At 39.3% G+C, this 25,549-nt stretch overlaps 1 protein-coding gene across 1 annotated transcript; it reads left to right on the forward strand.

Moving 5' to 3' along the window:
* The first annotated feature begins 737 nt into the window (after positions 1-737).
* stk39 (serine threonine kinase 39) lies at positions 738-25,549 on the forward strand. Its single transcript, XM_084544341.1, has 19 exons — positions 738-898; positions 2,646-2,758; positions 3,032-3,140; positions 3,777-3,915; positions 4,658-4,713; positions 6,323-6,432; positions 6,665-6,766; positions 7,152-7,285; positions 7,444-7,492; positions 8,692-8,757; positions 10,709-10,780; positions 11,955-12,077; positions 12,753-12,782; positions 13,178-13,234; positions 13,926-13,990; positions 20,649-20,701; positions 20,881-20,949; positions 21,139-21,203; positions 24,531-25,549. The coding sequence occupies exons 1-19, from the start codon at positions 793-795 to the stop codon at positions 24,603-24,605; spliced, it is 1,593 nt and encodes a 530-aa protein (XP_084400467.1). The 5' UTR covers positions 738-792; the 3' UTR covers positions 24,606-25,549.

The raw sequence follows: 25,549 nt of genomic DNA on the forward strand, positions 1-25,549 counted from the left end.
ACTGTGGTAATTTGTTTTTAAATAAACAACAACAGTAACAGTTACAATTCAAAAACATGAATAAATATTATCTCATATTATAATAGTCTGGATACAATTTTTTCTACATGTCTTCTAGCATGCGTATTTAAGTACTCTGTCTATATTATATTTTAAATTTAAAAACACGCTGGGACCACTCATCTTCATGTTGGAGTGAAGGCGCCATCTTCTGGAGAAAGTGAACAGCGTCACTCGTGCGTGTCTGAAAGCATGTGACATATTAAAATCGTCACATCTACGTGTCACATAAAGTCTTAAGACAAAGCCACGCCGTTTTATCGATAATTATTATTATTATTATTATTTTTTGCCTGTTATTATATTCTCTTCGAATTAACTGAAACACATGTTTAAAATGCTTCCTGAGAGCTATTTTTTATAATTAAACACGGTCTTCCTGTGTCTATTCAAACCTCCTACATGTCAGTTGTACTGTAAGGAGCGCGTGCGAGTGAGTGTGACGCGCATGTGTGCGGTCCGTTATTTTCCGGGTTGCGCTCCGTGGGTGTCGGTGGTTGCTCTGCTGCAGCTGACACTCGCACCCAGGAGGAGGAGGAGGAGGAGGAGGAGAGGTCAAATTTTACTCGCTCTCTCTCTCTCTCTCCCTCGCTCTCTTTCCCTCTCTCTCTCTCTTTCCCTCGCTCTCTTCCTCCCTCTATCTCCCCCTGTCTCTCTCTGCCTGCCCGTCAGTCTGTGAGAGAGGCTGCTAACTAGCGCAGCAGCAGCAGCAGCAGCATCATCATCATCATCATGGCGGATCAAGGCGAATCTACGACTCCTGCCCAACAGCCGCAACCAACGGTGACAACCAGCTGGCCAATTACCAGGGAGTCGTACGAGCTGCAGGAAGTCATAGGTTAGTATAGATGTGATGGACGCGGTGTATTGTCACGGAGAGAAGGGCACCCCGCTGAGGGTTATCAGTTGTGAATGACGACGAGGGCCTACCGGCTTTTTTTTCCCTTTCGTATGCAGTGCTTTGCAATGCGGATGTTAACATTTGAGGACTACCGGTTTACAGCAGATGTGTCGGTGACTCAGACGGAGCGGAATCAGTTGAGGTGTCTGCACCGCCGGGCTTTTAAAATGTCACTTCTGTTAAAGTGGCCTCTTTTTTTTTTTCTTTTTTTTTTTCAGCTGCGTGGATAACAAGAGACCCACTCCAGCGGTGCCAGTTTATGGCACGTGTCCAGTTTATTAGCCATTAGTAAAATCACAGAGGCTGCCTGTGGCTGTGTTAAGACCACAATGTGCTGTTTAAGCTAATAGACATCATTTAAAGAGCCAAACACATCTTGTCAAGTAAGCAGTGTTAAAACTATGTTCTAACTGTGTTAACCACACATGAGCTCTGTTTGCGCAGCACTTTGGAAAGCACTTCTTGTTTTTAAATGTGCTTTATAAATAAAACTGACTTTGACTTACAACCAATAATAATAGCAACATGTACAATGGTGATGGCACATGGTTTTAGGGCAACTTCAAGCGTTAGCTTCCCCTAAATAAAAAGTGATACACACCACTAATATTTTCTTTATTACTCTGTTTTTTCATCCTGCACATAGTTACTTGCTGATATGCTGTTACTTGTTCAACTGTTTGTGCAAAATACTCAAGAAATTCACCTAATATGTGTAAGGTAAAAACAGCAAATCCGCATTTTGCAAAGTCTGGAAGCGTAATGTTTTCTTTGTCAGTGAATTAATAGATTAGCCAAAGTTTTCCTACAATTTTAGATTATTCTTTTAGCTCTAACTTCAACAAAAGTCACATATTAATGGAAGTAGACCCTCACTCAGTTGTTAAGCATTGTTTTCTAGAAAAATATACTTATTCAGTGTATCATGCATGTTTTATTTTTTATTACGATTAACCCCGTAAGTATGGCTATGAAGCCTGTGGAGAGTCCAGTTGCTGATTTATGAAGTAATTTTACTGTATGATTTTCTTTTTGATAACAATAAAAAACTTTTTGAGTGTTTAAAAAGTTATATCCGCCTGCACAAGTCACACAATGTTGAATTTTAGTGTTTCTACTAGTTATTATTAATAAAAAAAAACAAAAACAAACAACAGCAGTAATCTCAAATGTACTGCGAAGGTGCAAAAGGAAGTTGTGTGAATATTTTTGGCAGATGTGTGTGAGGTGCAGATGAGCTGACAAGTCATATCATTAGCGATAAGAAGTAGCACAACAGCTGCTTACTGTGATGAGTTGGTGAGACCACCCCTCTCTGTGCTCATTATCATCTTGTAAGCAGGCCGATCTGACGTGTTCTTCTCTTCGCCTTATCTGCGGCTAACAGTTGGCAGCCAATATGCTTGTGTGTCACAGCATCCTGGTGTGATCCACTACTCCACGGCGTGGCCTGATTTGTAATGAATCAAGTAAACAAACGAAAAAAAAAAAGTGCCGCGCTCTGACTCAGCTTATGTGTTGGCCTAATATTTCAGCCACAGCACATGAAATAAAAACAGAGAAACAGCATGTCAGATGGATGCATAACAAAGCCACAAAGTGATGCTGAATTTAAGAGTCTTCCAGCTGTGTATGATGTGAGTCCCTCTTGGTTCCTGTCGTCATTGCTCTGTTGTGGTTCCAGGAAGCGGGGCCACAGCTGTGGTGCAGGCAGCCCTCTGTACCCCCAGACAGGAGCGCGTGGCCATAAAGAGAATCAACCTGGAAAAATGCCAGACCAGCATGGATGAGCTATTGGTGTGTACAATAAATACGGGCTGTTTTTGTCTGTGTTTTCAACACTCAACACTCTAATACTACTACTTTCCCTCTGATCCATATCGTAACTGTTCTCTGGCTTACAAGTAATACAATTTGTTGTTTTTAATACCGTATCATCTGCTGTAAATCTGTTTTTGTTGAGGTGTGAGGCCCTGTGCTTCTCACAGATTATTTTGAAATAGCAAATTATCGGATTAAAAGTGAGATGTCTGATATATGAAACATCCTGCTGTTTGTCTCTACCAACAGAAAGAAATTCAAGCCATGAGCCAGTGCAACCACCCCAATGTTGTCACCTACTACACCTCATTTGTCGTTAAAGATGAACTTTGGTTAGTCATGAAGCTTCTGAGCGGAGGTAAGCTTCACTTGTGCCACATCTCATACTGGATTAATAATGCATTAATGCCAAAGTGATGATACAAAACTGTAAATTCTGCTTTTTTATATCTTGTCTACTGATAAAAGAAATAAATATCTGTGTTGTAATCAACAGTTAGCTCAAATTTAAAAAAGTAAGTAGATAAGAATACACTCATTCTTCATTGCCTACATTGATTAAAGAATATATGATTGGAAAATCTATTAAATATGACAAATCTGATAGTTTTGTTTTTATTTCTAAAGTTAAGGTAAGCTTAGATCTACCTTTATTGATCCTTGGCAGGATAAATTCAGTGTGACACAGCAGTATTAGAACCAGATACAGAGAATCTGGTAAACTGTGCTGTGGCTATGGTAGATTTTTAATAATATTGTCAAGGATAACTAACTTGTTAGCATTTCGATCACTATTTCTATTGTCCTAAAACAACAACATTTCAACATTTTTAGTGTAGTATGTTGACTATGTTCTTAGCACTAACTTTTAGGCTGGTTCCACTATAGTTAAGAGTTGCAGCAGGTATTACTTTAATGTAACAATGTTGTGTTCCTCGTGTGTATGTAAAAACAATTAACCAACTGCTTTTGTTTTTCTCTGGTGTCTTTTTAGGCTCCATGCTAGATATAATCAAGCACACGAGCAAAGAAGAGGACAAAAATAGAGCCTTGGACGAGCCTATTATTGCCACTATATTAAAAGAAGTTCTGGAGGGCCTTGACTATCTGCACAGAAATGGACAGATTCACAGGTAGCATTTTCTTCTAGAGTTGTTTACTACAGTTTTTGTCGATATGTTTTGTTTTATTTTGTAAGAAAACTAAAGTACAAGTTCAATGTCACTTATTATAATGAAGCCAAGATTCAGGATTTAAGTCATCTTTATTGTCACTTCAACAATATTACAATAAAAACATACATATGTGTCCCTCTGGGCTACATACTGTAGATGCAGACATGACAGTTACTACTTTTACTAATACTACAGTTACTAAAACACCACTTTTACAGTTAATGTCATACTGTAGAACACACAGAAGACTATATTAACCGTAGATGTAGACAGTATGTACGACTGTACAGGATTTGTATGAGTAGAAAATGTTAATAATGCATGTACAATATTGTGCAAAGATGCTATAGATACAGCTATAGTGCAAATACAAACAAAGTTTCTGTGTGGACGGTATAATGAATACATCTCGGTGCAGAAGTGCCACAGATGCATATAGTGTACATGTCCAGTCGGCTAACAGTTTGCTGAGGTTTAAAGTGAATTAAAATATGCGCATTCGTTGGGCTGTAGCTCGGTTGCTCTGATCTGCCCACTTCCTGGATTTCAAGGTCACTGCGAGCCAGGCTTAACTCTATCAGGCCCTTGGGCAGATTTCTAGATGTTGATGGACACTGGGACTCATTAGCACGGATGGAAGAATCAATGCTGCCCCACATGACTCTGTTGTTTGACTGCATTATTGTTTTCTTGACCTCAGGGATGTGAAAGCTGGGAACATACTACTGGGAGAAGATGGATCTGTTCAGATTGCAGGTTTGTTGAACATTACACTGCTGCTATAGTATTACACTCTCTTCGGCTTGAAACTAAATGCATATACTGTACGTACGTATGGTTGATTTGAATTTACAGAGTAAGTAATGAAAAATTGTAGTGCATATTTTCAGCTTTGTTATCATAAATGAAGACAATGCTTCAGCTTGTTTCGTCATTACATTAAAGCTGAAGATGTTCCAGATTAGTTTACTGGAAGGCATTGATTGCTGCCTGAGGAAATAATGAATTTGCAAGACTTAACCTATTATTATGGAGATAAAGTTAAAAAAAACTTTGCAGGTTTTGGCACTACGGGTTTCCTGTACCATGATATCCGCTTAAAAATAGTCCTCTCGCACAGAAGACACTGTGTAATAAAGGCACCGATGAAATGAATGCTGCCAAATTCCTTTTAGCCACTTCAGTCTCTGGATCCTCATGCCAGACTCTTTCCTTTTCTTCCAACATGGTTCCAAGATTTCTAATAAACATCCTTCCTAGCACGACTAAACTATAACCAGTTATTTTTTTTATGTATTACCTTTGCCTGTGTGCACTAATCATGTAAGAAGAGACGGCTAAACTTTGAGATGTCTAATGGTAACACAATAGACAGGCAAAAATGAAAATATTTACTATCCAGCATCTCAAATGGACAAATTACTGTTGATACTGAAAACTGTCTGTCACACCTCAGTTGGTGCCTGTATAACAGCAGCAGGGTCTTGTGCTGGGAGCCATTCTTCACTGAAGTTTTGCACCTTTTCATCCCAGAATTTCTCAGAATAGTGGAGCAGGGACCATAGATGTTTCCCTGTTGCTCCCTGCAGTTGGACGTGGACAGTCAGGAGGTTCCACTGCATGGCTTCTCTGTTCCCTTCAGCTTTTGTCACTTCTTCACAGTCAGAGCCAAAAACTTCCCTTTTCTGTTCTTCATAAAAATCTCTTTTTGACTTTTGCTGACGTGAAGTCAGTGTCTCTCAGGAAGTGTTTCATGGAGAGGCCCCACAAACCCACAACTTCAGCTACGTAAATTGTTGTACTACAGTCTTTCCCTTGGCGTCATACCAGAACTTTCATATCCGTCCTGAATGTCCTCTTTGCCTTCAACTGTCAGCACGATTAACAAGACATACTTCTCAGCTATCGACCACAGGATGATGTAACGTCTCAGTGTTGTGGTGCTATATCAGTGGGGAACCTTACCACTTGCTGTAGTCCTCTCTCATTGACCTGTAATTTCCTGGGGCCAAAACTAATGTTCTATCCTGTGTGGGGCAGTTCTGCACTGATTGTCCTGCAGCGATGAAGTGGACAACCTGAAATGGAAGTTGCGGCTTTGCCAAGGCTTACCACGCTGTTTGGGACTTCTTCCAGTTTCCTTATCACCTGGCCATGGCGCCACCTGTATTGACCCTGATTCATCATCACGGCAGATTGGCTGGGCCAGGAAGGGTTTCATAGATGGCTCTGATTAAAAAGTGTCAGAATGCACTCCCACTTTGGCCTTGCTGGCAAATAACTGTTTATTGAACCCAGCCATTTCACACAGCAAAAATGTTCTCAATCAATTATGCTTTGTTTATTGATATGTTTTTATATACAGATTTTGGCGTAAGTGCATTTCTGGCCACAGGGGGCGATATGACTAGGAACAAAGTTCGAAAGACTTTTGTTGGCACGCCGTGCTGGATGGCACCAGAGGTGATGGAACAGGTGAGTCTATAGTTGTACAAAAACAAGCGCTGGTGACATTGTCTCTTTCATGCAGTATTCTGGCAAATATGTTTGCCTGAGCTTGTGTCTTATTGTTGTTAGTCAGCGTCTATGTAATGCTATTATGTTAAAACTACTAAAAGTAGTAGTAGTAATCACATCAACAAAATGCTGTAACAGATGTAAGCGTTCTACAGTGATATTAGACAGTACTGCAATTCTATGTCCACAGGTTCGAGGCTATGATTTCAAAGCAGATATATGGAGTTTTGGAATTACAGCCATCGAGTTAGCGACAGGCTCTGCCCCGTATCACCGATACCCTCCCATGAAGGTGAGTGTTCTGGACATTTGCTGTTTTATTCAGTGTAACGTCTTCCTGTAAATTACACTGACAAAGGAAAGAAGAAAACTTGTGAGCGTAAACTCCTATATCAGCAAACTTCCCCCTAAACCAACTTGTTTCCGCAAAGTTTCATCATTAGCAAGAAAAAGTGTGTGCAGAGTTCATAGTTCACTTGCTGCTTTTGCTGTAATTGGGAAACCAAACAACAAATAAAGAGGGAGCATTTCAGAAAAAGAGAAGCTTGCCTTTACTTTGCAAAACATTTCCATAGTTCCCTGATGTGAATTTCTTTTTTCTTCTGCTAATGTATTTGACTCTCTGCTGAAAAAAAACTACTTGTGGGCGGTTTTGATCTTTATTCCTGTCTTTTCAGGTTTTAATGCTTACCCTACAGAACGATCCACCCACTCTAGAGACGGGTGTCGAGGACAAGGAAATGCTAAAAAAATATGGCAAATCATTTAGAAAGCTAATAACTATGTGCCTTCAGAAGGAACCTGCCAAAAGGTGAGCGACATGTTCCCTATATATCAGCTCAATATTTCAGTGAAGAGTGCTGATGCAATGTGTGGTCAATAACAGGGGACCTGGTCCTTGATTAACATTTACTGAGTGCTGTGTTCTGGTGTTTTTGCAATTGTACTTTTTCTTTGTGTTGCCTCTAGGCCTACAGCTGCAGAGCTTTTGAAGTGTAAATTCTTCCAAAAGGCCAAGGTATTTGTCTCATCTCAAATATCTGGCTCAGCATCTTTGTTTGACCTGTTATTAGTGTTATTCTTATGGCTTCACGCCAACTCCAACAATGACTCAGCTGTGTGTGTTAAATGTATTTGTTAATGGTAGTTATACTTGGATACATCAGGCAGTTCACTTCATATAAGGGTATGACATTTATCAAAAGTAATGACAACTAAAAATAAGCTCTTGAGCTCTTCCATTACATCTTCAGTGAGTGTTATTTACCTAAACAGAACCAAACAACTAGATTATTTAAAGTTGATCTCTCTCCAATAACTTTGACATCTGGGACATTTTACAGATGTGACGATGTTGATATATGTGGTTCTTCAAAATCCTTTGATTTAGATTTTGGAAAATCTGTTCAAAAGCACTTTAGAGGATGGAATACCTGGTTAACAATTATTAACCCGTTATAGGGCAAGGAACCATATTTGGTAACTTCAGCGCACACATTTTACATTGCATCCCTGTGTCTCTCAGTGAGGCTGAGAAGCATGTGGTTTTCACCCAGCCAGTCAGCGAAGATCAAGTCAATATTCTCAGCTCAAATCAAGGTCAAATGTGGTCTGCAATGTCCACCTCTGCATGAACGCTGAGCACAACTGCTTTATTAGGTACCACAAAGAAGTGATCTAATGCTGTCTAATGTGATAATGTGTATGTGCCTGAATCAGCACTTATGTTCTAATGGTCTAAATGCATGTTTACATTTGTTTTCCACTTAAGTGCAAGGAACCATAATGGTAAATTCATTAACCTTTATTTTCTACAAGTAAATGAAAAATTTTGAAAAATTTCACAAAATTAAAAAAGTCTTCTTATGTCCTGCAACAACACTCTAGCGTTGACATTTAGAATTTCCAAGTATTTCAATGAGTGTCCTATAAATGGTTAATAATAATAATAAATTATACACACAGCCTAGTAGGAGGATTTTAATTTTGTGAAAAGGATCAAATGATGCTTAATGTTTCTTTTGAACTGGTTTAGTCACTGGCCTTAAAAATGCTTACAATAACCCATGTACTCCTCAAACTGTCTTACAGCTTTTACAGTTCCACCATCCCTTTTGATTTCTTAAAAATATCTTGATATGTTAAAAAAAATACAACCTGAGCTCTATGTGACTCAATGTGACTGATTTGATACATTTTTCTCTTTTTCTCTTGCAGAACAAAGAATATCTGGTAGAAAAGCTTTTGTGTCGTGCACCAAAGATTTCCCAAAGAGCGAAGAAGGTATTTTTACATAAACACTCCCTGTAAAATAACTCAGCTATTGACTAAACATGAGTAAATTGTGGCAGGGACTGACTGAAGTGAGTCCTTCCACCAGAGTGGTGCATTTACAGTCAACACGAGCTATGCACTTTGACTTTCTTAGGCACCTCTTTATACCCTGTCCTGTAGGTCATGTAAAAATATGGGCTGCTAAGAGTCAAGCGCTGCACATGTAATGAGCCTTGTGTTAGTGGTCTGCGTGTCACACTCAGGACAAACAGGATTAAATGAATTGTTAACATCAGGGAACAGAAAGGAGAACAGTTTTCTCGCTCTGTTGCACACTGGCCTCAGTTTAAAGGGAGGAAGTGCACTTTTCAGGCACAGCTGATATTGGCTTCATGTAACACTCCGCCTGGATGGCCAGCATAGAAGTGGGAACAGAGGGCTATTGCCAGAAGGCAAAGTGGCCCGCGTGGACTGGTGGAAATTCACTGGCGTGGTTGGGAGTAAATGGAGGACAAAATAGAACGCACGTCCATTACTGTGTATGACGTTGTAATTACGCACAACCAGTGCAGGGTGTCAATAGAGAGGGAGGAAGCTATGGGGGATTGACACGGTGTTGTTCAGGTTTGTTGATGGTTAATGTAAACTATCGGTCATAACAAAGAATGAAAAGCTACTTACAGTTAAATAGAAATGAGATCTGCTTACGCACTTTCCAATTTAGGCGGCATTTGCAGTCACTTACACACAAATTGTACAAGATGAAATCTTAAATATGATACAGCATGAATACTGTTTGTGTTTTTACGTCTGGAGTCCTGTTTAAAAGCATAAAACAGATGCAGTCTGGGTATCGGCTGATTCACTTGATAGCTTTGTTCAGGGAAATATGTGAGCCGCAGAGCAAATGTCCTTGTTCTTTTGTGCTGAATTGACCGACAGAGTCATCTGCATTATAAACTCAGCAACATCACCCAAAGCCTGCAGAGACAAGCAGTAATTCAGAAACGCTGTCATCCCAGGATACTGTGACCTCTTTGCACTGAGACCACAGCGGCCTCACTCTCTTTCATATCTTGTCTAATTCACTCCTAAAACTCCTCGTTCCACTCCTCTCTGCACACAGCCACCTTGAGTGTACTGACCTTTCTTTTGCCCTTTTGCACCTCACTACCTTGGGGTTCTTTTTCTTTTTTCTTTTTGTCCTGTGTGGTATTCAGTAGTCATGAAAAACAACAGCAATTCTACTCCCAGACACAAATACAGCTGGAGTTTAGGGCAAAGGCAGATGGTGCTCCTTAAATTGGTTTCCAAAGGGACCTGACTTCTCCTTTTACATACTTCAGTGAATGAAAAGTTGGTGGCAGATTCTGTCACCAGCAAAGTAATTTTAAAGGAACGTACTTAAACTAATGAATGGAGAGAGAGAAACTCAAAAAGGGAAGGAAGTGTGTAATACAGAAACTTGCCTTTTACATAACAGACAAACAGTGATTTTGTTGAGGCTTTTGTTGCAGGAATGTCACAATAAGATAACGTTCAGTCATGCAGAATAAAGTGGAGGTACATTTGTCCTAGATGACCAGCAGAGGGCACTCTGACACACACAACACAGCTTTCAAATAAGAAAATAGCAGGCATTTATTGTTTAAAGATTAGACATTAGTGGTTTACAACCAATGTGGTCTTGAATCATCATTGATTTATTACATAATTAAAAAGCAGTCTGTTGCACAAATGATGGTGGAATACTGATTGAGTTTTGCATGAATGCTTAAATTAAAGACAGCATGTCTTTCATCAGTTCTTATGCAATCTGACCATTAAGTGTTCATATTCCTACTAAAACTATATTAGATTTTTTTTTTTCTACATTTATAGTGAGGAGATTTTGTTATGTGAGTGATGGCTGGGTAATCATGTATGGCTGCTTCATTCATCTGTATCTGTTTTGCTCAAGGACCCCGAACAGATCTGGGGGAGCCTCGGTTCTATGTCAGGTTTGGATAATAAACCCGACACCACCAGAATGGTAGCGCTTCCTAAACTTTGACATTGCCTAGAGCGGGGGATTTGATGCAACCCCGGTGCTAGTGGCTTACAGTTTTGTGTGGTGTCTCTTCTGTAACACTGCGGTGCTCTCATATCTTATCTCACACTGCTAGACTAGTCACATGTTGCTTGTCTTACACGCTTTCCCTGACTGTAGATCTGCAACAGATTGCAGGCTTTGCCAATGACGCCACTATACTTTTTGTATCTGCTTTGTTATAGTGGATACATTTTTAGCATTTTCATTTGTATTCGTTTTGCTGTATCCAAAGCGGGCTCACTGAACTGACAAAATGACTACATGCAACTACCGCTCCATTTCTCAGTTTAATAATACATTTTTCATGTTATTATTACATGTTATTTTTAATGACCGTAAATGAAATGCGTTCTCACTAATTTAGGCTACAGTGTCACCTAGTTATCTGTCCTTTTTAAAAAACACAAAAAACAAAAAAAACAAAACAACATTAAAAATTTCTGTTTTTAAATTTAATGTGCCATGCTGTAAAAATAATGTGTTTTTCAAGTGTTGTTGTGAAAATGACCTTTAAAAAAACACAGTGTCATTTCAAAACTAATGGCCTGGATGGAACTGGGGTTTTATACCCAGAAAGTTATATATCCTCCAGAGTCTACACTCATTGGTTAGTTCATTAGGTCCACTAGGGAAAACTAAAAAATTCTAATGTTACAGCCCTGCACTAAATCTTTGCTTCATGATGTTATTATGTCCAGTTTATGTTGAAACAGTGTAAGAAAAGTGGTAATTGAACTTTATGATCATTCTGGAGGATGTAGTTTGTGGAGCTGTTAAAATGTATTGAATTAGCCCTAGCCCACTGACCACAATGGGGTTGCCAAAATAATAGAAACGTGTTGGTACAACATGCAACAAACCCAATCTGTCGTTCTCGTGAGTTATTTTAAACAAATGCTTCATGAAGTTAGGAGTTAGTGCAGGACTGTTAGATTAGAATGCAGTCGTTTTCACTGCTGTACCTAATGAAGTGGCCGGTGAGTGTATTCTCCTATTTAAAGGCCTGTGAAACCAAATGGAATTGTGGGTAAAGCACAATGTGCATACATGTGCAAACAGAAAAACATCAAATGATTTCATTAACATTAAATGTGCTCCGTGTGCTTTGCTCCAGGTGAGGAGAGTCCCAGGCTCCAGTGGCCACTTGCACAAGACAGAGGATGGAGACTGGGAGTGGAGCGATGATGAGCTGGACGAGGGCAGTGAGGAGGGCAAGGCAGCAGTGAATCAGGGCAGGGTAGGTGAGGCTCCTCACACACATGCATAAGTGTATTGATTCAGATGTACGCTTTAGGTTCACGAGCTTCATATACCTTTATTCAACATATTTTAGAGCAAACCTACAACTGCATGTGCACGAACATTCAGAATTTCAGTTTTTAAGGTGTTGCATGTCATGTCTAACCTACAGATTAAACCTTTACACATATCCTCACCTTCTGTCTTAGACACTGTATGTTCCCTCCTTCCCTTACCGGTTAATGTTTTGGATAGCAGATGGCTTATCTCTGAGGGAGCCTGTCAAGAGGTCGCTGTAATGAGTTGGAAGATAGCTGTAAGGATTCCAGGCAGGAGGAAGTAGACAACTATGATCAAAGAGCCCTTTGATGAAAATGCCCAGCATTAATGTCTGATGCAATAAATAATTTTCTATAAAAGTAATGATTTAAGCTGTTGCTGGTTGGGTTTTTTCACACAGATGTGCTTTTAGTTTAATTTAATGAGCTCAAATTTTGTTACTTTTCTGCAGTTGCACCTTGCTTTTTCATAAATGCAGGTAGAAATGTTCATATAAAAATGGTTCATGAGGGTGTGCATCACATGGGTTTTGCTTTTTGAGATAGAAAGTCTAACATTAATACCGCTCTGTGCATGAATATGATCATGTGTTTTGATTTCTTTTTCCCTCCAGTCACGAAGGGTCAGAGATGAGGCCAAAGATGTAAGTTAGCTATTCCTCTCATAGACCACTTTTAGCCTGCAATTAAAATTTTAAACATATTTTTGTATTTTGATGAAGAGGAAAGTTTTCATAGAAAAAGAAGCTTCCGTATAATTTCAGAACTTGGCAGCGGGACAGATTTAGCAGTACAGTTAACTGGCCTTTGTGGGCAGCTGCTTGTGTAAGAGTCATGAACTCAGTTATGAATGTTTATTTAGCTCCACACATTTTATGCAGTTTCATCAAAGCAGTCTGACAAAACCAGCAAATTGCTTCTTGTTGATTATTTCCAATTGACTTTCCTCTGTTGTCTTTATAAGACAAGCTCTGATGTGATATTTACCAAGGATGTAATAGCATTTACACAATTATGCCTCTCATTCTGTTCCTCCTAGAATGAGGAGAATGCCAACAATGTCCCTATTGAAGGCTTGTCTATTCAGCATCCCCAGGTGAGGGATTCAGCAGCAGCACTAATTTGTCATGATTCAGTGACCTTGATTCCGGTGATTGTGTCTCTGTTTGCGTACGTGCCTGCGCGTGCTTGCTTTTCTCATGTGTGTCGGTGTGTGTCTGTCTGTGCACGTGTGTCGGTGGGCGTGTGTGGACATGTGAGGATGTCTCCTGGAGGGATGCTCTCAGCAGTAATAACTCAGAGTAAATGGCTGTCTGCCTGACAGTGCCAGTTCAGTGGCTGGTTGTATCTCATCTGAAGACTCACTGCCATTGTAACCCATTTTCTAAGGCTGTTGTCATTTTGAAAATGAGCCAAAGCATTTTGAGGTGTAGTCTTGTGTCCCAGTCAGGAATTCACTCTGACAGCTACTCAGCAGTCATTTCTTATCCATAATAGCCACATAAAGAGCCCATTTGTAATATAGTATTGATAACAGTGATGGACCCTTACACAATGCACCTTTATGTATTGTTCCTTTTCTTTTCCCTTACAACCTTTCCTGCAGCTGTAATAAATTGAAGCCATTTTTTAACAACGCCCCACATAGTCACTATATGTTCATCTTGTAGTTACCAGAACATTTTTCTGTGCAGGACATAGTTTAAGAAACATTTTTTTTTGTATCTGATCTTTAAATCTTAGCAAACACTGTAGACTGCTTCATCACAAGATATTTTCTCATGCAGGTTGAACCGTATGAGGGTACACGCTTCATTCAAGGCACTGCTGTGAACATGGTACTACGGCTAAGGTGAGACTGGTGGTATATTCTTTTAGATCATTTCTCCCAACTCCCCCACACACATAGGTCTAAATCTACACGCAGAAATGCAAAGCAGATTTACATAGCGCAACTACATTCACAGATTTGTCATCTCTTTACTTTGTCCAAAACACACAAGCTTGTTAAAGAACGGTCTATCTCGTATTACCCTTCACTTCTCTCTCTGTCTCTCTGTCTCTCTCTCTCTCTCACTGGCCGTGTTGTATTGAGGAGTGTTACACATTGTTGCTTCTCACAGTCTTCTTTCCTCCCTTAGACTGGTTGCACTTATAGCACCACAGCCTCCTTTGCTGCATTATTCAAGACGTTGCTGTTGAGGAAAATGTTTTAGTAACAACGTGGAGGCTTGTGATTTAACCACAGAATCAACCTATATACTTCCTGTTATGAAACAACTAAATTCAGCTCCCCCGTGTGTGTAATTCAAGGTGGATGCTCAGTTACGTCTGGGGTATGTCATAATGCACTTCTATTTCTTTGTTCGTCCTACTCAGAATGCAAACACACGAAAAAAAAAAAAGAACTAGAGCGCGAGAGAGGATGCAGCAGCAACAGACAGCCAATTGTGCATTTTTGGACAGTTGAAAGTCTGCCAGGAGCTCCCTGATGAGTCGGTTGCTGAGCACACTCTTGCTTGAATAGACATCTGAAGGTCTCCCCCCAGGCACCGAGCATAGCACAGGAAAAAAAGCATTTTATTCCGTGCGTACTAACAAAACTGTTGTCTAGATACAACAGGTGGCGGCTAACCGTTTACAGGTGAAGAGTCGTCGTTCTAACCTGGCAATGAAAACACACCTGTTGTTCTTTGAAGGTTTTGGCTTTTTCTTGTTCTGCAACTTCATCATCTATACACGGATCTAATGATTGTTGGTTTGCTTCAGCTCAGACGTGATTAGATCTGGTTACCGGTAGTACAACTGCAGCATTCACTGCGGCTCTTATTAAATGTAAATATGCCCAGCGTGCTTGTAAAATGTGTCAAAGCAGAGTCGTGCAGCAAATGATTTAATTTCCACAGAGAAGCGCGTTCCCTGTGTTTAATGTGATTGTGGCATTGGGCTGTCAGGTCGTTTCTATGGTTTGTCAGCAGGAATTATTGTATTAGAGATGTAAACGTGGGACGGAAGCCCTCTTAGATGTGAGGCCAAAGGCCTGATGACATTTTCTTTTCTCTGAAACATGCAGGTCTGAAAAGCTCTTTCATGTTCCCTAATGCCCTGCCCTTTGACGTGATCATGTGTTAATGATTGGATTTTTGTATTAAATTTTATATTCCTTAAACTAGACAAAGATACACTTGACATAATCTTAGATTTAATATAACAGCAAAGTATATGAAACCTATTTAAAGATCAAATAATATCAAGCCCTTCTTTGTTTCTGTTTTTATCAACAAATTTGTCCATGTCTGAAGAGCAGATGTCTTTACACATAGTTTGTTTCCTATTAAATGTCAATTTTGGGATAAGAACAGACTCTGAGAAGTCTGGTTCTGACTGAGTAACTTGACTTGTTTCACTGTTGGGAAGGTCTTGGCTGGTGTGTTTTAAAGTGAATCAGCACAGAAGGTTTTATAAGATGAGAGACTGCCTTCATATTTTGGGATTTTCTTTGGCAGTGCTCCTGTGTTGTGGGGGCAGAACGAAAGATATTTATGGCCTTCACAAATCATATAAGGCTCCATAAGAGGCAGCGCATTTTAGTGGGGTGATTCAATAGAGGCTTTATTTGGAACATTAATGTGAAGCAGGTCATTTTTATCTGTTTATTTGTATATTTAAAATAGTATTTTTCCTTATTTACAACAAACTGAATTATCTCTGAGAGCTTATTGTCAATTTTACTCTATAATTCTGTAATTCTGTAACAGCATTGTAAAGAGCAAAATAAACAGTCAGTCTCCTTTCTCAGGCCAGACAGGTCTTACAGCTGATTAGCATGAGTTTATGGTAATATGATCGCCTCAGGAGCAGGGAAAGGCAAGTCAGCAGTTTAAAAGGGAAATGCCTATAATGTTTGACTGTTCTTGGTGCAATGTCATTGGAGCTTTACTAAATTGATTTCACTGAGCAGTTTAGTCCAGAGGTGACATTTGCTCGTTATTTCTAAAGCCTCGTGTATATAAGCTAGAAGTTGACAAATGTCAGCTTAGCTTCTGAAAAATCCTCTTGATGTTAACTTTCAGATAAATGTGGATGTGGTGTTTGTGTGCCATAAGCCTGTGGATGGGTTTATTGTTTGTGAACTTCTTGTCACTTGATTTTGATCCATATAAGAGATTAGATAAGACAAAATAATCCTTTATCCACCACGCCATGTTTTATTTCCTTCCTTTATTTCCTGATGTTTTTAATCAGTTACATACAGTGCGTCTCTGTTGGTCTTCCTTCTTGCCCTTGTGTTTCCTGCACTTGATCACTTCTCCACCTCAGTTTACTCCTGATGTGTTTGTTTAAGTTCTCTGTGTATCCTCCTTTTAGTTGTCGGTTTTAGTTTTAGTTGCCAAGCTCTGCCTGTGCGCTGTGATTCCCACCTGAGTTTCTTGCCTGTATTCCACAGTTTGCGCCTTTTTAGTTTGTTGTGCTTTGTGTCCAGCCTCAGTCTGCTCCATATGTTTACCGCTTTCCTTTGTGTGCTTCAATTTTTATTCCTCCAGTCGCAAGCATTATGGCACAAATGTCCCCATGGATGAACCAATTAGAGTTTGGTAGTCAAAGATCACTGTGACCTTAAAAAACATGTTTTGGCCATTCCTTACCAATTATATAAAAAAAGATTAAATAAAATGATAAAGTGGTGACAGTTTATATCCCAGAGGTCACTGCATCATTATTGAATTCTGCAGAAGTCGTCATTACGTATATTATTTGAGTCAGGGTAGATATGGACCTAAGCAACTTGAGTGGTTGTTGGAGGCATACAGCCGGGAGGCGCTAATTCTTTCACCTGTTCCCCGTGCTTCTGGATTGTTGTTTTATTAAAAGCTTGCTTATTGTTTTTCAAACTTGCCTCTGGTGTTCTGCGCTTGGGTCCTCCTCATTGCAGATGTCACTAGTACAGTAACAAGGACCTTATTCCTCACCAGCTCTCCCCATTTTGGCGTATTATACATACAGTTTTAGGCTGTTAGTTAGGCCAAAACAACCAATATAAAGAAGTCACTGAAACTATATGATTATGACAGGCCTTTCCACAATATTCTGATGGTTATATACAGTAATATATTAACTGCAATGGAGTGATTCACTAATAATAATGCTGAGTTATTTAGAATAATTTACCACCAAGTTTCTATTAAAAACTAAATCTGGTATTCGTTATAGGAAAAGACAAATTCACTTAAAGACTAACTTATTTTCCCAAGTAAATATTCTCTGAGAAGTCTCCACAACGGATTTATTTTTCTTGAGACAAATTTAATCATTTTGACCTGCTGTGCACTGACTTGAAGACAAGGTTACAGTTAATTAACTTCGACTTAATTTCAGTCTTAGTAAAATTTAAAAGCTTTTTGCCCTCATTTTAATTAAACAGATTCGATCACCTGGAGCTACAGTACGTGGTCCTTTGGTAAAATGTTAGCTTTGGCTCCTATTTTTTCCCACAGTGAATTCTCCTCAGACAGATACTTTGTACTATGTGTGTTTCTAAACCTTTACGCTTGTTAAAGTACAATGAAATAACGTAGTCTCAACTCCTTAGGATGTCTGTCTGTTGGCCTTGGCCTTGTGGAGTGTATCACATTTGCATTTTCTTATCTATAAATTCCAGTTCCCTCTGCTATCGGTAAGCTCTGTGACAGCCAACAATGCAGAGCCACACTGACGCACACTGGAATAATTTTAATGGATTACACTTGAGATTTCACTACCAAACTCTTTTATGTTGGAAATGTTTATTAAGCCAATACTTGAACTCACAAAGCTTTCTTTATTAGTGGATAATTAGTGTTTCCAAGTTATGACTATTTAACGTTTTTCAGATTGTTGAGTAATAGACTTGCAGTCTACACAACCTAGCTCACAGAGATGACAAATATGGTTGCTGGGTGAAGTGCTAACTTTACTGTTGGTGAAACATTAGATCTTGATACTAACATAGAAAAAAGGTCTAATCCCAAATGATTCTGGTGGTGACAGAATGAAACGGTCTTGGGTTTTCTAACAAGGAGGCAGATTTCAGGCACATTTTATTTGGACAGTTTTACAATCATCTGACATACATGTTGCCTCATCAGCCTTGGAAATGCACACCCTGTGCCTCCACTGCTGGGAAACGAGATGTTGTTTATATCCATCTGCTCCACTAGAATTTTTTTTTCAGCTGCAAGATGGTGAATAAAACAGCTAATTGATAGTAAGTACTGGCTCTACACTATTTTATATGGTCTCATTGCTAGCAAACTCGTTACAGATGTGTCTTTCGTTGCATGCGTGCTGACTTATGGCTCTAATCTCATCTAAAATGAGGGTTGTGGTCTAGTCGAGTGATTTTTTTTAAACTACTACTACAAACAAATGAATCTCCACCAGCCATCAGCTTTTTCCGAGGTAGCTCTGTTGGGTCCTGCCTTCACCAGGCAGCTACTCCACTTGTGACAAACACATTTTAAAGACTGATTTCTTGTGAATGTGATGCAAATCAATGCAAGATGATGCTTGAAAGAGGCTGAAGGTTACATCTTATTATTGCAGTCAAACCAGTAGGATATATGTGCTTGTTTGTTCACATCTCACTGCAGTCGAGGGTTTACAATATACAGTGTACTGCTTCAAAATTGTTGCATTATAGAAATTTGCATTCACTAATTTCTCATTTAGTCACATTTACAGTTATCTACACAGAATAACAGAATAGGAGATTTAAATCTTAATATGCATAGATGGAAATTCAAAGGTTTTCTGCAGTTCCTTAGACTTAGATAAACTTTATCGATCCACAAGGGAAATTGCTTGGTCATAGTAGCTTAGTTGCACACAAAAACACTCTAAGAACCACAATTAAATAAAGTAAAATAAATATAAGTAAAATCTAGTAAAATAAAATAAAAATAGCAAAAAATGCACAGTATTGGCATATGAACAAATGTAGAGATGGAAGAATACATATTATATACATAGGATTTTAGTTAAACAGTTTTCATTTGCTCCTTTTAACTCGACAGTATATTTCAGTAGATGCTGCAGGTATGATGCAAGCAGGAGAAGCACTTAGACAGCTGTTACCTTTATTCAGCTCTGTGTGTGGAAAACTACTGAGACATATCCTCTGCACACTCTCTTTAGGCTCTTCATTTAGTGAAACACATTTTTTCACTGGTGCTGTGCTTTTATAGTATTACTTTTTATTATTTTTTATTTTTTACCTCAGTGTGTGACAAGCACAGTCGTTCAAGGCATCATTTCAAAGTGAGAGAAAATTCAGTCCAATATTATATCCATTACTTTTTCCTGGCAACTCACTTGCGATTATTGTGTCAGTTAAATGGCCTGAAGTCATTGCCATTAATCATTAACACCCCTAGCTTGGAAATCTACTGTTTTAACATTACAGTAACAGTAAATCAAATTACTGTGTTTATTATGAGAAACTGGCCGGTGGTGACAAACCCCCAATCAATTGTATAGTTCTTACGTTGACAGAGTGTTTAGATGTCAGCTTACAGCTCGTCCATCTTTGTTGTAATAAGTGAACAATGTGGTATTTGAAAGGCACTTGTGGACAATTATGGGAATAATGGTTAATATATTAATTTGTGTGGTTAGTCAGTTCATGTAAGTGTGTACAGTTGTAAGAAATAACCATTTTAGCTGACCAAATAAGAGAGATCAACCACAGTTATGACACTCCTTCTTAAAATACTTCTTATTTTAAGTCATTATTAGTTTGCATGTTGCTTTAATATTCTAAATGTTGTTTGAGTGGTAGGTCTGATATATTTAAGTGATTGGGATGCAACCACTATTACTAGCAAAGACATGAAAGGGAAAGATGAAGCTGAACAGAGAAGCCGTTTGGCTACTGACTGAGTGGCCGAGTTTCTGATCTATTTTGACGATGGTATGAGAAACCCGATAGACTGAACAAAATGACTGTTACTTGAGAAGCAGTGAGTCAGAATAACGGCAGGGCTGCATATTTGTAACAGTGGGGAGGCTTCTCCTTCAATTGCTGAAATGGGTCCAGTCCAAAAAAGAAAAAAAGTCCCAAGGAGTTATTGTTGGACTCTTTGGAACTGGAAGATGTGAGAGGGATGACTGTGTGGGATGTAAAAGTTGTGTTTTTGGCTCATAGCAGGGTGAGACTTGGAGATGAGGTGGTCATTATCTTGCTGCCTGATGTCTCACTGCTGTGGAGGATCTGGTCGTGTGGTTTGTTAGCATTCCCGGGGTTTTTTGTTGAACAGTTCTGGTCCTGTGGATAAAATCCTGAACCGTGCTCTCAAAACTTTTCCCTTCACCTTATCAACACTTCTCAATTTTCATCTCGGCACTGTGCCACCATCTCTTACTCGTTTTCTTCAGTCATCTTTCTGCTCCATTTTAACTGGACCGGCAACACATTTAAATCTGCCATTTCGGGTACTGCTTGTGCATTCACACCGACTTGTTTCTTCTTTCAGAAACTCCAGAAAGGAGCTGAATGACATCCGGTTTGAATTTACTCCTGGGCGAGGTAAGAGCTAAATTAATTTAGAATATGCTATTACCTTAGTGAAAACGTCTTCATGCTGTGTATGTAATGGTTAATGTCAGTGTTTGTGTTCAGGATAGTATCCAATTTGCAATCTAATGTAATTACCTGCTAAGTGGAATGTTGCAGGTCCAATTTTTGTCATGTTATTCCCTCACAAGACACTGCTGACGGCGTTTCCCAGGAGCTATTCTCCGCCGGTCTGGTCAACGGCCACGATGTTGTAGTTGGTAATATCACTGCTCCTTATCCTTGCAAATTATGTTGGTTGAATATATGCATCAATTTACTTTAAGCATCACTCAGAGGACATTAGTGTAATCATTTGGCAAATCCACAAAAATATTTCTATCTTCTTTAGATATTTACACTACTTGTTTGTTCTTATTTGAACTCTCTTTCTCCTTTTCTTCTTGCAGTTGCTGCTAACCTTCAAAAGATTGTAGATGACCCCACCACCTACAAAGTATTGACCTTTAAGCTGGTGAGTTTCCAGATGATTGATGGCGAATGCAAGCCACCCTGGCTTTGTCATGCCTGTCACCGTCCGGCCGCAAACAGCTCGTTGATGAAAGGTTTGGTGAGGAATGTGGAAGCTGGGGGATATTAGAAAGGACACAAACAACCAGCATCTGTCGCTAAAGGTTTTCACTCTGTTACACAAAGAAATTATTTGAGGAAGTACATTGGAGGAGTGAAATACAGATCTTGATTCAAGTCATTTAATTCAGTCCAAGTAAATATTCATTTTTTTTTGCTCAGGACAGATCAGGACAGAAAACACATTAACTCAAATAACTCTACATTAGGAAAAGTAAGTTTGTGATGTTTATATATTAGAACATGGTAATAAGGAAAAAAAATTGTCAATCTGGATTTGCCAAAATATGTAAATTACTTTTTAATGAGTTTTCGTCGTTGTGGGTAAACAACATCTGTGCTTTGGGGTCGCAGTGCTTTATAGCATTGACCTTTCTGACGTGTTTGCCTTATCAGCAGCTACAAGTATTGCAGGTGGACAAACCTCCTGAGAGTCAGAGTGAAGGCTCAGCTGGTCATGCCATGCAGATATATGGGCACGCTTTCATTTCCATATGTTAGCTCTGCTCCACTGCAGGCCGTACAAAATCCTCTCTCCGGCTCAACTCTGCCTTTCCAAGCGAAGAGTTACGAGGGCAGTGTCACAAAACCCAGGGAGTGAGAGTAATTACCCTCACAGGGGGAACAATTCATAACACTTTATGCATACAATTTATGGAGTGGGTGGCACTGTTGCAGCTTTATGACTGAACCGAGCAAGAGATCACTATAGACTCTGCACTCACAAAAACTGACCTGTTTTAATAACAGTGCCTCCATGTTGATTAGACTACCACAGAGCTCAAAAGCCCTGAGTGTTGGAGTGTCTCTCCCAGATAAGGGGTGAATTGTGAAGGCCAGCGTGTGTTAGGTTGCCCATTCATACTCTAGCTTTTCTTGAGAATAGCTGAATGAAAAACTAATTTTTAGTGAGAACTCAGACAAATCTAAATGCACACTCCCGTCAGCACTGAGGTGAGAGGAGGTGCTGAAAGTCAAATATTGTGCTTGTTTGGTTCTACAAACATGTCTTAATCATTGGTTTCTGAAATCAATGGGCTAAAGGGGCTAAATTTGAGCCAGAAGAACATTGGTGAGACGAGCCATGAATGTTCAGTGAAAGGGCCTCTCCTCCTTTCAGTGTTCCACTTCACTTCACTGGCGGTAATATCAGGGAGCTCTGCTGGTCACTCAGGTTCTTTCACACAGAAGTCTAATTTCCATTTTAACTTCAAGGACACTGTCATGTTACAGCAGGACTGCAAACTCAAAGTTGGAAGCGTACTCTACAGTATATGTATGCTGTAAATTTGATAGTTAGTTGACTATAATTAGGACTAGCCCAAACCAGTAAAAGCAGCACCAGATGAAAAATAAATAAAAGAATGAGGACAGAATATGTGTCCAATGCTTTTGTTCATATAATGTAGTCCAAATACTGTATGATGTTTACATTACATGTGAAAGAATGGATTCACATTACAGGGATTTAGCTCTGTAAATTTTGATCTTTTGATCATGCTGCATAATGATGCTCCTTTAATTTGATATATTGTAGCAGGTATTGCCAGTAATCTTACTGAAAACACTATTGGCCAGAGCTCACTGACCTTCGCCTGTTCCTCTTTCTTACACTGTCAAACTGTAATCGAGATTTGCACAAGGCCATAAGCTTTAATCAGTGTTTTGAAATGATTGGTTGGTCGCATGACTGAGTCGCAATGTGAAGAGAGTTGCTTAGAGTGACGAACTAACAGAGATCTATCACCTTACTCGACTCTTCTCTGCAACGTAAAACTGTTTTTTGAGCTTTTCCGCTCACGGTTTGAGTTCTATGGCCCAAAACTGAATTGTTTATCACTGTTTATCATCGCTTATCACTTCTCATCAGTAATCTCTACAAATCCATCGTATACAGATGAATGTGTACCACCTTCCCTGAGGCCACCAAATGCAGACAGACAAAGTTAGTGACTGGCTGCTGGGAAATAGTTGAATGTTGGATTTCAGTTGCCAGGAGTCGCACAGTTTTAGTAAGAGTTGTGTGTGGACATAAAACAGCACTGAGACCTAGAACTAAACAGAAATTGCACTTCATTTTGTTCATTACATGTTTTGTAATAGTGCAGTTCATTAAATGTAAACACTTTCATAATGTACTTCTTTCCACTAGAACAGAAGAAAACATTTGGAGTTGTCGTTATTTATAGGTTAATGCGCTATTGTGTTACTGGTGCGGGCCCCTTGAGATCAAATAGGGCCGTGTGTAGCCCTGAACTAAAATGAGTTTGACACCCCTGGAATAGAGTATCCTTTATTGTCATTGCAGAACACAGGTTGTATAATGCAACAAGATTTTGTTTTCAGCTCTGCATGATGCTCAGTATCAACAGTAAAAACAGTAGTAAAAAAAAAACAGTAGTAAAAAGAAAACATTTAATCTAAATCTAAGTCAGAATGTAATGTAATTGAATGTAATATTAATATAATTATGTCCATGGAATAGAAAACATGTAAAAGCTATAGCAAATTGTCATCCAGTATAGATATGGATTATTTATACAGCAGCAGCATGGTTGTAATATAAACTGTTGATGTGGTTGTGTGTCAGGCAGAGAGTTTCCTGAGCTGATTAAGAGCATCCACAGCTCTGGGGAAGAAACTGTGTTCAGTCTGGTTGTTTGATCCACTTGCGGCGATGATAGTCAATTAATACGTATGTTTATTAATAACATAGTTGCTATGGAGAGGTTCGCATCTTGGCTTCACGTTGTCTTAAAATGGCATACTTTAAAAAACACGTTTATTACGTTGCATCACAAATCATCATGTAAAAAAAGTAAGGAGACATATGTTCAATCTTCTCTAATTCCAGGTCATTCATTAGGTTTGAGTGTGTTGGTGCAGTTTTTCATTTCTGGTTGAGTTAGATCCATTTTCATGCCAGCAGGCAAGGTATCAGACAAATTATATGTTAGATTCAGTAACTCACAAAATTACCATCAAATGGTCTGAATCAGAGGGGGTCGTATTGACATTTTGACAAAGACAGTCAAACAGTGAATGTTTAATCTTCACTGGAACTGGATTTGCATTGTTATGTAATTGAAATAAACAGAAGATCTGGTGAAGAAAACCAGAGAATTGTCGCATTTTCATCTCATCTACTCTCAGAATTTTCATCTGCCTAGTTTTATTGAGCGATACTCTCACTGTCTTCCTCCTTCTGCAGGCATCCGGCTGTGATGACGACGAGATCCCAGATGAGGTGAAGTTGATCGGCTTTGCGCAGCTAAGTCTTAGCTGATGCTCTCTTCATGCCTGAAGCAGGTGAGACGGGGGAGACAGTTCAGGGCAGTCAGACTGAGGAACACACCACCACTTCCTGCAAAATCTTCCCCAACACCCCTCCCTGGGAACTCACTTCCCCCTCCTCCCTCACTCCTTTTCACCTTCCCCGAAGCCGAGCTCCACCACCGCCCTACCTACCTACCTTCCTACCTACCTACACCTCCTTAGCGCCGACTTCCCTGCTCACTGTCCTTCGTCCTTTATTCGTAAAAACATTCCACCGCCCAACGCACAGACCAGGATCAGGATACAGCCCAGGAACCTAAAGATCTACTCAGGTGGTGAAAGAAGGTGATTAACATGTAGCTTTGAATGTTTTATTTATTTATTTCTTCCACTCATTATTATTTTTACATGAAATTACCTCTTTGTTTGGCAAAGCTCTCATTATTTATTGAAATGAGAAGGTATTTTTATTTTCTGTCACACTGTTTTGTTGCCACCGTGAAAACAAATGAGCATCGACTCACGTCTCACAAACCCATTCATTTGTGAAGTTTCCCTGAGGTCTGTGTCAGAATGTAAGATTTGGTTTAATCTATGGGGAAAAGCACATTTTAATAACATAATGAATGTCTAAAAAGAGAATGAATTGTATTTGCGTGTCAAGGAATGTTTCACAGAAACAAGAAAGGAACCATTTGCTTGAGTGTGCAGAAAAAATGAGACCTGGATGCTACTGTGTATAATTTGCTGCTCTCGACAGTGTTAACGCTTCAAAATGCTAGAGGTGCCTTGTTCATTTTTCTGTGCCTAAGAAAGTAGTCAACGAATGAGACCACACAAGGAGCAGTACCTGCAGATTACCATTTCACCAATGTATTACTCCAGCAATGAAACAATTCAAATGAACTATCTTGACTTAATGAAGCAAACTGAAATGCACTTTTGGGCTGAGTG

Source organism: Chelon labrosus (genome assembly GCF_963514085.1).
Source record: "Chelon labrosus genome assembly, chromosome: 5".
NCBI classification, from domain to species: domain Eukaryota; kingdom Metazoa; phylum Chordata; class Actinopteri; order Mugiliformes; family Mugilidae; genus Chelon; species Chelon labrosus.

What these genes read in the sequence shown, in the direction of transcription:
- stk39 (XM_084544341.1), top strand. Translation starts at nt 793, where the DNA reads ATGGCGGATCAAGGCGAATCTACGACTCCTGCCCAACAGCCGCAACCA. An exon ending in TGGATCTGTTCAGATTGCAG is followed by an intron (nt 4,714 to 6,322) that starts GTTTGTTGAACA and finishes TTTTATATACAG; the next exon opens with ATTTTGGCGTAAGTGCATTT. An exon ending in AATTCTTCCAAAAGGCCAAG is followed by an intron (nt 7,493 to 8,691) that starts GTATTTGTCTCA and finishes TTTCTCTTGCAG; the next exon opens with AACAAAGAATATCTGGTAGA.